The 14,599-nt window shown below is 43.0% G+C and overlaps 1 protein-coding gene across 1 annotated transcript in view; it reads right to left on the reverse strand.

Annotated features, from left to right (window-relative positions):
• The window catches only part of DOP1B (DOP1 leucine zipper like protein B), a 53,740-nt gene extending 44,455 nt beyond the window's left edge, over window positions 1–9,285 (reverse strand). The window contains 2 exon segments of the mRNA XM_069785146.1: window positions 6,016–6,190; window positions 8,923–9,285. Coding sequence (XP_069641247.1) covers window positions 6,016–6,153 — 138 coding nt within the window. The 5' untranslated portion in view covers window positions 6,154–6,190; window positions 8,923–9,285.
• Window positions 9,286–14,599: the final 5,314 nt, after the last annotated feature.

The following is a 14,599-nucleotide window of genomic DNA, read 5'->3' on the forward strand; positions in this document are numbered from 1 at the left end:
CAAAGATATAAGGCTTGCCTTCAACAGAAGGCAAGTGGTGCTTGTGTTTGTAATTCAGCTAACAGTTGTTATAAAGCCATAGCAGTCAGAGTTCTTATATGAAGCAACTGGTGTAATTAAAGGCTATGCTCATTATTTCCATATTTCAGAAGAATCCTTCTCTTCTCTCCCCTCAAGAACAGACATACTGTAACATTAAGTGTTACTACTGAAACAAACAATAGTTGTGCAGCTGCAATGACTTTTGTGCTCTCTTCCCTTCCCCTCCAAACAGAGCAAGTGTTTGGTTGAGATCATATTCACCTTTAAGTTTTTGAAGCAAGAAAAGCCTACAGAAACAAAAAGTAACATACTTATTTTCTACTGAAAGTGAAATTAAAAAAAAAAATTACTTTGAAATTGCAAACTAAAGACTAAAAATTAGCATTGTAAGAACTTGTAATCTGTGCATTTATACAGTTATGTCCAAGGATAAAAAGCAGTTTGAAAGCCTCTTTTAGAGCAAACATTGCTGTCACTACTGAGCAAGTCCATCATGCTGTAAGCATTAAATAAATCCTTCTAGAACAACTCATTTTTCAAAGTTTATAATGTTTTTTCATGGCGAATAATAATTATAAAAGAACATCTTGCTCAGAAAAGGGATGCTGCTTGCCAGCCAGCCTCAGTGGCTACAGTCACTAGTAAAACTTCTGTGCAAGTTCTATACTACCAATATCCAAATGCTGTTGAAAAACTGTTGACAGAGGTATTTCTGCAAATATGCGTGGGAAAATCCTGTCCATTATTCTTGTCAAACAGATGCAAGTTGGGGGTTTTTTGGTATGTTGGTTGGGGGTTTTTGTTGTTGTTGTTTTTTTATATATATGGATTAAATGAACAAACAGGGAAGTTTAAATATTCACTTGCCAAAAACCCAGTGACATTTATTCAGTAAATTTCAGAGACTTTTTTGAAAACCTCCTTTCATAGTTTCCTTACAAAAGCAGGCTGTGGAATCCAATATTTACTACTGCTCAGTTCATCATTTTGCAAACTCTGCCACTCATCTACTGCTTGCCTGCACCCAGAGTTAAAACTTCTAGAAAATACATGCCTATTATCTGGATTAAAAACCCTAATGCAATCTATGCACTTGGATTTTCCTAAGTTCATAATGTTTTTAGCCTCTTAATTGGCTGAAGTTCCCCCTACATTAATACTTTTATATGTATTTTATATCATATATGTACCTGTTTATACTTTGAATAGACAGTGACAAGCATTTTGGATATGAAAATGATGTTGAAAGCACCTATTTCACTGACAAGCCCACATATGCTGAACCACCACCTATTTGTAGGTTTAAAAAGACAACACCCTTCCCCCCCAGCATTTTTTTCCATCAAAGTATTGAAGTGATTTTGTGGAGTTGTATCCTTTTAAAACATTGGAACAAGCTGGCAAAATCTGCAATAGCACAATCATGTTTTAGCACTAAGACAATTGAAAAAGGATTACTGTATTCTGGATGCAGCAATCTGTACCGAACATCTGAAAACCTTAGTCATGAAACATTGCTTTCCAAACAGTGAACATATGCAGATTTGCAAAAACACTAAAAACATGGTTCAAAGCTGTATCCATGAACAGTACTGAGATGAGAATAATCCTGTTTCTTGAAGCATAGAGAAGCCGAGGCTACAACTACTAAATGACTGGTTTATAGTAACTAGAGCCTGAACAGAAGCAAAGCACAGAGAGAGATTTACAAGTAGGATATGAGTAAGTTTTAGGGCAAATCTGAAGCCCCTCTTTAAAACATTAACACCCATATTTACTGCCTGTTTAATCCACCTGTTTGCATCCATTTATATTCTTCTATAAGTATTTATAAACATTACTTTCCACTGTTTCTCCTTCACCATGATGATGCATAACACCCAATTCTGTACACGTTAAAATCCCCAAATCTTTCCCTTACAAACTCAGGGTGCAGCATAATTAGCAAATTCCACCAACTCTAGCTTTTGTCAGAAAATGCAGTTTCTCTCCATCCTTCACTCACGCTCACACTTGGTACTTGCAGTTCTGTTCAGAACACTGCAGGGGAGATTAATCTTACCTAGCCTTAGAAGCTTAGGTCAGCTAAAAAACATGGGCAAAACTGTAGTAACTCACCTCAGGCTCCCTATAATACCAGTGAGGAACATATGCAATTTTAGGACAGCAGTCATCTGACCTACTTTAAATAGTAAGAGATGAGTCACAACAACAACAAAAAAACCCCAAACCCCTACTCCTCTCCCTGCCTAAATGTGATTTGAAGTGAAGCTGTCCACACCAGTCATCTGAATTTAGATAAGGCTCATCTCCCTTAAGTGACAAAAAATAATCTTTCTAGATCTACAAACTGACCCGTTTGGCTGACCATTCAGATTAAAGTCAACCAGTTTCTCTGTTGCTTCGCTGGTTCGACAAGTCACTGTGAAACATCAGTTAGAACCATAGAAGCAACAGAGAAACTGTGAAAAACAACCTTCAGTTTAACCTTGGTAGCTAAGTAGTAACAGAAAAAAGTAGCAGAGCTGTCTTTTCACCAGGAGTAACAGCAGCAAGAGCTCCAAGATCACTTGTTTCAGCCAAGGTCAAAGGGATCTGGATCAGCTCCCTCCATTCTTTTTCCCTCATCTTTAAGAAGGAAGAGCCTGTGCTGCTTCCTCCAGACCTTTTATTGAAAGGGTAGTGCCACTGAGCTTCTACAGAAATAAAAGTGTGAGTGTGTGTGAATGTGTGTGTGTTAACTTGTGGGACTCAATAGTGCAAAGTATTGTTGAAGCCTGCCTAAAGGAGAAAAAGCCTCAGAAAATATTACACCTATATAAGTGAGAACACCCACAATTAAAGTCAACAATACAAAGATCCTTAAGAAACATGTGCCTAAGAGAGATCTTCCATGCTACTCTAGAAGCATGAAAAGTACTTCTGAAACTCCCTGACTTACTCATCCTCTTTTGTCTCTCCCCTTGTCATTATTTTCACATTTGTTTAATAATAAGCATCACTGCACACCAGTTACTGACACCCAGGTTCCTGAATATAACCATGTGCAGTATTTAAAACATTTTAATCATTGAGATACTGCTGACCATCTCCATCCTACCTATTCTCTCCCTGCTCAATTCATTCACCCTCAAAACTGACTGTAGAAGATGTTATGCTCTTATGTTAGAAACACCTCTGCCTCCCCCCAACACTAACAGAACTCAACAACAATATTTATGTTTTAGGATGTAAGCGAACAAGTAATCATAGGAGTTAAGAGAATATCTATTGACATCTTATTTCACAACCTTCCTTTTGGTGGCACATTACCCTGACATATCATCCTTATTTTCAGACAACAAACAGAAGCAGATAAACACAGGGGATGATTTGCTCTCCCAATTCTTAAGCTCCTAAACTGATTACATCCATAAAGTACCACAGCAGATGGACTGATGTAACACCTAAAAGCTTTTTGCTTGGTTTCTACTATGCTGCTATATATTTTGGCAATTCTGTACCTGAATAAGGGTTTCAGATAGGTGTTAGTTAATCAGTTCAGTGTGTTCATCTAGGTCAAGATAAAAGATCAAAGCCTACCTCTTGCCACAGGTAAGAAATCTCTCACTCTAATTATTTATACTTTCTCTTTTGAGAGAAGCATTCTGAAGGCCTCTAGCTCTCCTTATTGACTCAACAGGAATCAGGATGACACAGTGAAGGCAGAAACGTGTAACTCCTATTGCCAGACAATATCCAAATTCCTCTGAAGAGGAAAGAACATGGCTGCCCTTAAAAACCCTCAGTTTGGCAAATGTTGTCCCAATTTTCTAGACGGGTAAGAAGGAAGACCCTGGTAATTACAGGCCTGTCAGTCTCACTTCAGCACCTGGTAAAATTATGGAGAAGGTTATTCTGGCAGTTATTGAAAAACACTTGAGAGACAACACAACCGTTGGTCATAGCCAGCACAGGTTCACAAGGGGAAAGTCCTGCTTAACCAACTTAATTGCCTTTTATGACAAGGTCACCCATCTAGTTGACCAAGGGAAGCCAGTAAATGTGTTTTTTGGGGGTTTTAGCAAAGCTTTTGATACTGTATCTCACAGTATCCTTCTAGATAAACTGTCCAGCACACAGCTAGACAAGTCTGTAATAGGTTGGCTGAGCAATTGGCTGATGGGTCGGGCTCCAAGGGTTACAGTAAACTGGATTACATCAGGCTGGCAGCCAGTCAGCAGTGGGATTCCCCAGGGCTCAATTTTAGGGCCAGTGCTGTTTAATGCTTTTATAAATGATCTGGATGCAGGAATCGAGTGCACATTAAGTAAGCTTGCTGACGATACTGAACTAGGAGGAGCTGTGGATTCCCTCGAGGGTAGAGGCCTTACAGAGAGATCTGGATTGACTAGAGAGCTGGGCAATTGCCAACCGTATGAAATTTAGTAAGACCAAGTGCCGGATTCTCCACCTGGAATGGGGTAATCCTAGTTATACGTACAAACTGGGGGACGAGAGGCTGGAGAGCAACCCTGAGGAAAGAGATCTGGGGGTTTGGGTTCATGGCAAGTTGAATATCAGTCAACAGTGCGCCCTGGCAGCCAAAAGGGCCAAACGTGTCTCGGGGTGCATCAAGCACAGCATAGCTGGCTGGTCGATGGAGGGGATTGTCCCACTCTAGACTACATTGGCGTGGCCCCACCTCGAGTACTGTGTGCAATTTTGAGTGCCTCGATGTAAGAAGTACATCAACCTATCAGACTGTGCCCAGAGGAGGGCGACCGAGATGGTAAAAAGTCTTGAGGGAAAGACTTACAAGGAGCAGCTGAAGTCACTTGGTTTGTTCAGCTTGGAGAAGAGAAGGTTGAGGGGTGCCCTCATGGCAGTCTACAACTTCCTCAAGGGGGGCAGCAGAGGGGGAGGTGTTGATCTCCTCTCTCTGGTGACCAGCGATAGGACACGAGGGAATGGAATGAAGCTGCATCAGGGGAAGTTCAGATTGGACATTAGGAAAAGGTTCTTCACTGAGAGGGTGGTTGGTTACTGCGACAGGCTCCCCAGGGAAGTGGTCACGGCACCAAGCCTGCCAGAGTTCAAGGAGCATCTGGATGACGCTCTTAGTCATATGGTTTAGTTTTACGTAGTCCTGTGAGGAGCAGGGACTTGGGACTTGATGATTCTTATGGGTCCCTTCCAACTTGAGATATTCTACGATTCTGTAATTCTATGGATTCTCCTCCCCTTTGAAATCTCTGTAGTATTAAGGTTTAGCAACGACAGCAAAGGCATGCAAGGCATCTATCAGGTAACAACAGATGTTTCTTTACGAATTCTGCAGGAGTTGCCTCCTCCCCCCACCCCCCCCCCACCCCCTTTCCTTAATGACTGTAACTACTCTTGCCCCATGTATACTCAGGAAGAGAGACCAAAGGGGACACAAACAACATACACCTTGTTTCTTGGGTAGGAGGAGAGGACACACTTCCTAGATGTTTTCCCATAAAAGTCTTTTTCTTTCTTCCTATATTCAGCCATATTTTCCATGGTAATACAAAAGACACCACCAGCAGCAAATCAATTATTTCCCCAAATAGAAGGGAAGGGCATGGTCAAGTAAATGTGATCTTTAAATATAAACTTTGACTCAGAATATATACTAAAACTTGTGACCTCCTGTTCTATATAAAGACTTTTTTAGCTGCTCTAGAGTGAGTAACCAGCATCCTGAGGGTTTCTTCAATGCAAAACCTAAATTATCTTAGCTGTATAAAGGCAACAAATACCATTTGAAGGAAATCTCTGTTGGTTTTACCAAAATTTCTCACACTTATATGAAAGATACTGATATAGCTGCTTTTATTACCCTTCTCTTATGAACTAATATTTTTCTTGAGTGAATTTTCAATTTTGCTAAGTACTGTCAGTTACAGAAAAGTTAATAACAATACAAAGATAATAAACAGATGAAAAAATATTCCTGTGACACTATACCTTATTGAGTTTGCCAAGTGAAGATATAAGATCCGCCCATTCACTTGATGATTCAAAGTTTCTCAAAGCTTTCTCAATCGCTGAAGAATAATTTCTGTATCTGTAATCACCAAGTAACTCCTGCTCTTCTGGATCCATTTTTGGTTCTCATAGCAAGGTGGAATTTCCTGGTAAACTAAAACATGCATACAGTTACAAAAAGAAAACCCGCATTTAAGTTCTGGCAAACCTAAAGTACTGTAAGATAATAATAAATAAGTAGAAGCACTGACAGATCACAATAAACAGGTCATCTGCTCAAGTTTCAACATAAAGTTAAAAATAATTTAACAGGCATGACTCCAGCTCCCCACTGCCTGTTTTAGAAGTTTTGCAGTCACATTTTCCTATTTATGAAACGTGGTTTTTTTCCTTCCGTGCACGTGGATCTCTCACACAATAACAAAAAAAAAGGAATATAAAGTCTCACTATAAACAGTCAAAGTGCTGACAAGGAGTTAGGGAGAAGTAAATAGTTTTCATAATTTAACATCTGTGCAGTGTTTTGAAAGGTTACCTGTAGCGGTGGAATGTGAAATATTTCATATCAAAATACAACTTTCCAGAGGAATCCTGTTAAAGGGCCTCTCAGCCCCCAGCAGAAGGAGCTCTCAGAACTCTGTATCTCAACTTGTAAGCAGCAGATGCTGAAGTACTAGACTAAGTTGCTGTGCCAAAGCATCAAGGCATGCATCCTAATCTTCCTTTATTTCAGCAAAAAGTATCCGTATATTTTTACGGAGGAAAAATAAGTATCCAGGCCTGATTTTCTCATATTCTGCAACACATTTAGATTAAAAAAACTAAAACCCACCTGTTTTAGAACAATGGGAAACAAGCGTGGTTGGATTTTACATACTGAAAAATCATACCTTCACTCCTATGCTAGCTATGACACTAGTTCTGTTAGCTAATATAAAAATATTGTTCTAGAGAGATGCTTAGGTTTAAGAATGCCAGGTTTAGGTCAATCCGTGCTACATCACTGATACAGAAAAGAAAGCACAGTCCTATAACAAAACATTTTATAATGTTCTGAAAGACATCTGCAGTCAGTTTCCTACTGTTAGGACATAAAAATAAACCTAAGTAGTCCTCTATATTCTTTTAAGCAGGTCATCTCTCACAGCACTAAAAAACCAAATACAATCAATAATTGTTTATCATCCTTTAATAAACGATAATAACTACATCAATATAAGATTTTTGGTAGCAAACTCTCAGAAAATGCTGGATGGACCCAAAAAAGAGAAAGGATTTTAAATGCAGGTTTAAGCCACCTTTGCAATTCTCTGAGAGTAGGATTCAGCCATTGCCAATACAACCACTCTATGTCATCCAACCTAGATCCACCTCTATGGAGGAAAAAAAAAAAAAAAAGAAAGATTCTCACACAATGTCATCACGGCCATGGTTGGTTGGTTTTATTTGTTTTGCTACAGTAAAGGTTTAGTTTTCTGTTTTCACCAGGTTGTATGCAGTGCTTCTCACAGCAGAGAGAGTTAAAAAAACCCACTGCCTTGCAGGGTATAACATTCATCTGAGATACAGCTATCCTTGCTCCAACAAGGATTTAAAAAAAATTTTCCCTCATCTCACATTAATCGTTGGGCTATTGGATTGTATTCATACTCCCTAGAACAAACCATGAGCTAGGAAGTATCCTAGCAGCTCTCTGCCAAGTCAAGAGTGCTGCCACTTTCATAAATAAGAGATCTGTCCGGAACATTTAGAATCAGGCAGCCGTTTTGCTGACAGAACACATCAAATTTCTTCATTTGTAAATGCAATATACCCACATGAATCCACTTAGAGAAGAGGAATCAATCAAATTACCAACAGCACTTAAAGGTGTTCTAAATATTCTATGAAAATCATGTCTTAAAGCATTCTCATAGCATTAAAACCCGGTCTATTTAAGTAAAATCTAATTAGGTTCTGAGAGTAAAATAGAACATACTACTCAACAACAAAAAAACCCCAACAAACTAATAAAACTTCAATTAGGGGAAAAATTGTCTTATTCAGTCCTTAAGACTCTTTTTTAGGGCTTTGCTGTGAGAAGGCAGGTGAACAGTGTATTCCCACACAGAAAAGCAGCGATGGACTTCACGGTTTAGTGTGCCTTGATGTTCACCTACCTACGTTGCTAGGTGTCGGCAAGGTTTGAAAAACCCCAATAATCTAAATACGGCACGTAGATTGTATTTGTGCTTCTATACAAAGGCGGGAGGACTAAAACAACCAACCAAACCAAAAGCCACTTGCCAGTGACCTTCAGGCACGTCTTCCGAATCCCGGGTCACAAACTCCCTCGGTCAATGGAGACGTTAATTGTTACTCATCAACTTTCAGCATCGTCTTAAGACAGGTTAACGAGCCGGCCGCTTCGCCGCTAAGCCCAAGGGACGGCACGCCGCCTCGCCGGGCTGCGGGGCCTCTGCGGGCAAACCCCCCCACCCCGCTCCCCGCCGTCGGCTGCCGATCGCTCCACAGCCCGGCTGCGGCTTGGCAGGCCCCCGGCCCGGGGGGGCACGCAGCCCCGCGCCAGGCCCGGCCACGGCGGGAACGGGGTCCCTCTCAGGGCACGGGCACACACACACCACACCACACCACACCACCCCCCCCCCCCGGACGGGCTCCGCCGCGGCGGCTTCCCTCCAGCCTCACCTGCCAGGCAGGGACCGCCGAGGCCGTGCCGGCTGCGGCAGCGGCGGTGACAGGGCGGGCTCCCCCGCCGGCGGCGCTGCCCTCACGGCCGGGCCACCAACGGCCCCCGGCGGGCCCGCGCGTCCCCCGCCCCTCCCCAAACACACGCCCGCCGAGCCCGGCCGCGGCGGCACTCTCCTCCCCGCCACCCCCCCGTACCTGCGGAGAGCCCCGCAGACCTCCCGGGGCGGCGGCGGCGACGTGTCCCAGCCCGGCGCGGGACGGAGGGGGGCGGCACCCCGCGGTCTCTGTGGCAACGGGAGGGAGCAAAAAAAAAAAAAAAAAAAAAAATCCAACCCAACCACCCAAACCACAACCTCTCCCGCCCGGTGAGGGCCGCGCCGCAGTCGGCCGCTGGGGCGATACCACTGAACGCGGCGCGGGGGAGGGGGAAGCCCGTAGCCCCGTGCAGGAGGGCTCCGGCTGTCCCCGCCCAGCGGCGGCCGCTCTCGTCTTTACCCGCCGCCAAGCCGCCAGGGGAGGCTGCCGCTGTCGGTGAGCGCTGCAGCCCGGAGCGGGCCACACGCGCCCCCCCGCGGGAAATGGTACACCCCGCCGGCCGGACAGGGGCGCCGAGCGCCCCCTGGCGGCGCGGGCCGGGGCCGGGCGGCCCCGCGCTCCCCCCCGGCCCGGCAGCCCGGGGCCGTTCCCGTTCCCGTTCTCGCTCCGGTTCCCCGCCGGCAGCCCGCCCGGCCGCGGGGCTGCAGGGGAAGCGTCGGGGCGGCGCCCTGCCGGCGGGCCACGCCCGGGCTGCTCCCTTCGCTTGGTGCCATCGGCCTCGGCCGGTCTGGAAACAAGGCGGCGGCTGCGCGGAGCCGCAACCTCGCGTGTCCGTGTCCGTCTCCCACGCTGGAGCGTCGCACCGGCGGTCGCAGGTATGGGCGTCCCTGCGCGGAGCTGGGCAGCCGGGGCTGCGACCTCCTCCTCCAGGAAAACGCAAGTTTCAGCATCTCCATTGCGGTGAAGCCAGTAAAGGCACGTTTCACGGGTTTGCCTCTGTTCCGGCTGGTTTTAGGCTTGAAGCGCTTTTGACAAATTTTGTAAACACGGCTTTCACGGGGATTCAGCTGTCACATTGATAGCAGGCTCAAGTTCAATATAAGAACCCCTCTGTTCTTTACAAAAGGCTTGAAAGAAACTCAATGTGCTAGATTTTTAGTATTATGGCAAAAAAAGAAACTAGCAAAATACCCATGGAAAGTAAAATCCGTGATCGTGCCAGACAAGGATTTATACACTGTGGAAACATATTTAACTTCAGCTTCTTTTCTCTTCTCTTTTGTTTTCTTTTTTTCTTTTCTCCTTCTTTTAACATGCAGGCAGAACATAATCCTGGTAGTTCAAAGTAGCTGAAAAAAATCAAGGAAAATCCACCTGTTCAGTTATTCAAGATCAGATAACAGAAACTGTTAAGATTTTGATGGATAGTGTCTCAGCAATGATCTCCAGTAAGTTTTATGTTAATATACTCTTTTATTTTCCTGAGACTACCTGCCTTTCCCCTTCCTAGCTAGATTTTAGTAATATAATTTGATATGTTGTTCTTCTAGCAAATAAAAGCTATGGTTACTGGCAGCTAATGAGACTGCTTTATGCATGTGCTGGAAGGATGGAAGCAAGATGGGAAGGTAGGAAGGCTTCCACATGTGCTTTCACTCCCCAGTTGCGTACATCTCCAAAAGCTGGACCAGGTACCAAAAAGCACTGCTGGCCTAGCTTCAGCATATGTTACCTCACCATAAAATCTGAGCAATTGTTCACAAGCTTTCATACAGCCCACGTGGCTCGTGCACATTCCATCCGTTTGGGAAGTCAGCACTTGCCTGCAGCGCTGAGGTCAGCGTGGATGCCTGAAAGGCTGGGTAACCTCAGAGAAACGTGTAACACATGGGAAATTTGTGTGACAAAATATTAAAAAGTTTTGCAGTGATTTACAGCTTTATTACAGACCTGTCATAATTTTAAAAGACAAATCTTCAGAAATGGGGTGGTATTAGAGCACACAGTCAATCAGGTTCTAAATTCAGGTAGGGCTCTCTCCTAATACAATGACCTGACCTGATCATTTGAATATAACATTTTTCCTTAGATATACCTGACAGTAGGTATATCCAGTACCATGGGCATCAACATAGCCTAACTTTCTAAACTGCAAAGCCACCAATGTAAGTTTCAATTTCTAAATTTTAGGTTTTTGTAACTTTCAAAGGTAGTGTAGCTTAGTTCTTGGAAATAAAGGTCAGTTCTTCAAATACATGCCCGACAAAACAAACAACTCGTATTTTTGATGGTGTCCTTAACATAGGACACATATGTCCTAAAATATAGTATGTTACTTAGGATATTTTAGTTTCTGAGGGTTTCCTATCTTTTTAGAAGTTCTTTTTCTCACAAATCTGTGTTCTTTGACTGCACCAGTTGTATATGGGTGCCCAACTACTTTCATTTCATTCTGATTTCCACCTACCTTTTGAATCAATTTGCCATTTCTAACCTGAGACAGAGGTCTTCCAGAATTTCAAAGAACCAGGCAGTCAGGTAGAGGAGACAGATCCTCCTGGGGGCTTCTGCAGAGGGAATGTCTGCAGTATCAGGTCAGCTGCCGGCATCTGACAGAGAGGCCACGGAAGCGCTCAGCCAGCTGGGAAGCTTTGATCAGAACATGCACCAAACCCAACCAACCTCCGGATCAATTCACTTCATCTCCTTGGGTGCTTAACAAATCCGTTGGTTGGGAAATCATGTAAAAAATAACTCCAAAGGCTGTTTTGTATCAGAGGTTATGCTAATTCAAAGCATGCCTATCATACTAACTATTCAGGACTTTTTTCAGGAAAGGCTATAAATCTGTTTGTTATATGCACCATGGCAGCACTGCCCATGCTAAATCCTGGCCCTTGGGATGGGATCAAGTAATAGATTTACTGATGTAATCACTTCTGGAGACAGCCAGGCTGCATTTCAATCTAATGAACGTTCATGTTAACTTCCACGTGACGTTGACATAAATGTTTGATTTGTACTGGAAAAGTCACTCCAATCGTATATCACTTGTCAGATTTTTTAATTTCTTTTTAGAAATATCCCTCGCAATTTAAAATATGAAATTTCTACCACAAAACTTTAGCATTTCTATTTACTGAGGGAAGTTTAACAAGTTGCTTGCTGTCAGTATTTTATCTCCCTAGCAGAGTCTAAAACAATACATTCACAAATAAAACACCACCGGAGCCACTACTGCTGTATGTTCTCTAAATACCGTATAACTCCAATCAAGCAAAACTGACAATGCTCATCCGATCAGGGTGTCTGAGTATATGGGTACGTATCTGAAGAGAGATGGGGTGGGATTTTAAGACTGCTGAGTTACCACAACTCTAGATCAGTAGCAGGGTCCAAAGACAAGACAACAATCCAAACTGGGAAATGTGAAGTTGGGTATTGTTCATTCAGATGTAAGTCCTATGAATAGCTAACCTAGTGAAGCGATCTATAGATGATGAAAACTGGCCTCCAAGACCAGAACTTTGTCCAGCTAACAGTTTCCTTTACTGTCAGCTCCAAAATGAAGTCTTTGCAGTACAAAACCTGAAAAATTTCCACTGTAGAACACCATTATTGTTCCTTCTCTTTTTCCATTATTTGAGATTGAAAAGCTAAGGACGTTCCTATACCAATGTAAGACTGGAGTTTCAATTATATTCTGCATTTAAGTGTTTTAAGTAATACTGAGCGGCACATATAATCTAAATTTTCTTGCCATGTTTTTAGGCTGAGAGGAATGCCACAGCATTCAAAGTTAGGACACTGCCTACATGTTAGGTCATACTACCATAAAAGATGAGTTCAATTAAAATTATCTAGGGACATAAATAAATTCTCAGAGTTTTTCTCATCTTCATTATTTATATAAGAAAACACTTAAATGGAAAATTTAAGGAAACAATGTGTTCAGCTAAGTATCTCCTCTTCATTTTTTTAGGTAAATTGACCTCAAACTCTCTAGGCATGTCTACAGTGCAGTTTTGAAAACCAAATGCACTGCACTACACAGCATTGGAACCATAAGGGATACAAACACCTGGCCCACACGATAGTTGTCAGCATTGCAGGCGATCCAGATAGAAATGACCTGGTTGTAATCCCCTTTAGATTCAAGAAGGTTTAGAGCAGACCAGTCTCCTTACTGATTGACCCCATACCTTTAGATCACTGGCTTTCCAAAGCAAAGCTCTGCCGAACAGCTGGCCTACTACAGCCTTTGAAAATGACGGCTGCATTGTTAACCAGCACACTCGCACGTCTGTAGCTTCTTCTCAGAAAGTCCCAGAGGCCCTGCACACTGTTTACATCCAGCTGATGTGGCAGCAGGTACAGCTTCCACTCCCAGAGTTTTGCCACTGCTGCCTGACTGTGCCACTGCTGCATAAGCTACAGCATCCCCAAGAAACTGCCTCCGCTGAGCTCTCACAATTGTGAATCCAATTCCTTTATTGCCCCATGTCACCACAGCTACTGCACTGCCAGACATTTTCTTTGGCTAATAAACTCCAAAGTAAAAATGGTAGTGACATGCTGTAAAAAGAAAAACAGTAAATCAAGCGTAAAAGTTTTATACAGTAGAACAGATCATTACTATTTCATCCATTTCCTAACCCTTAAACTTTACACAATAACCACTCAGCAAGTGTGCCAGAATCTGAAAGCAACAAAACACTTCAGACACAATGGACATGAGAGAGAAGCAGGGAGGCAGCTTAAAAAAAGAAAAAAAAAATTTTGGTTCAACAATGCAAGCTCTGTCCGAAGATCCAGCCTGCCACACACACTGTACAGTCTGTCCTCTGAGTCTGCTCTCAGCAAACAGCCCTCCCCTTGCCAGTCTGCCCCATGCAGTCCCAGCTCTCTTCCCAGGACACGGTCCTCCTACCAGTGTCACAGGGGTATGTGCTTCTCCTGCATGAGCTCTTTCCTGACTCTGGTCCTGTGAACAGCCAATATTTTCTGCCTCTTGTTTCCACCTCCTACGGCTGAGGTTGTATCCACACAGCTGGTTCTCCTTCCTTGAGTACTGCACCACAGATGCAAAGGTTGTGAAAAGATCTGTCCTCTGTTCTTCTTTCTGTTCCTACCAGAAGAAACTGTCTGTATTATAATCAATTTCACCATGAGAAATGACGTTTCTGAAGATGACTACTTAGCCATCATCTTCCACTTTGCTTCCTTACCCTGAAACAGGGTAAGTAGGTTTGACAAAGAAGAAGCACCGTGAAAGGGTTCAATATAAGAATTTGAAATACATCTTTTGTAAAACTTTCCAACTTATAATTTGTTTGGCTTGAATGTGAAAAAAAACCCAATAAACCCAGATCCCGAGTTAGACTTAAGAAGGAGCTTTACAGAGCGTAGAGGATACCTAGAAACTAATTTGTATTTAACAATGGATACTATCCAGCCAGTGTAAATGTACCTAGGACTCTTACAGTCTGGTCTTTGTACAAACCACAGGAAAGCTGGGTCAAGATTTGTTTGGAAAGCTTGTACCTGCCAACTGGAAGGGCATGCAACTTTTCAAACTTAATGACTCAAGCAGCATTTCAAGTATGAAGAACTAGGTATGATTCTCCACTGTTGGATTACATCTCTTAAAATTGTGCACAAATTACTACTAAATCAGAACAGCCATGTTTTATTTTGCCAAGATACCATTAACACAACTAGAAGAGCATATACAAACTGTGGTTCTTTCTGTTGCACATCAGAATGATAGTCAAGTTACTGTATTAACTGGATGGCTTTTGGAGCTATCATACCGTAGGCAGTCTGTTGGTAGTAT

Source organism: Haliaeetus albicilla, chromosome 6, assembly GCF_947461875.1.
Source record: "Haliaeetus albicilla chromosome 6, bHalAlb1.1, whole genome shotgun sequence".
NCBI classification, from domain to species: Eukaryota; Metazoa; Chordata; class Aves; order Accipitriformes; family Accipitridae; genus Haliaeetus; species Haliaeetus albicilla.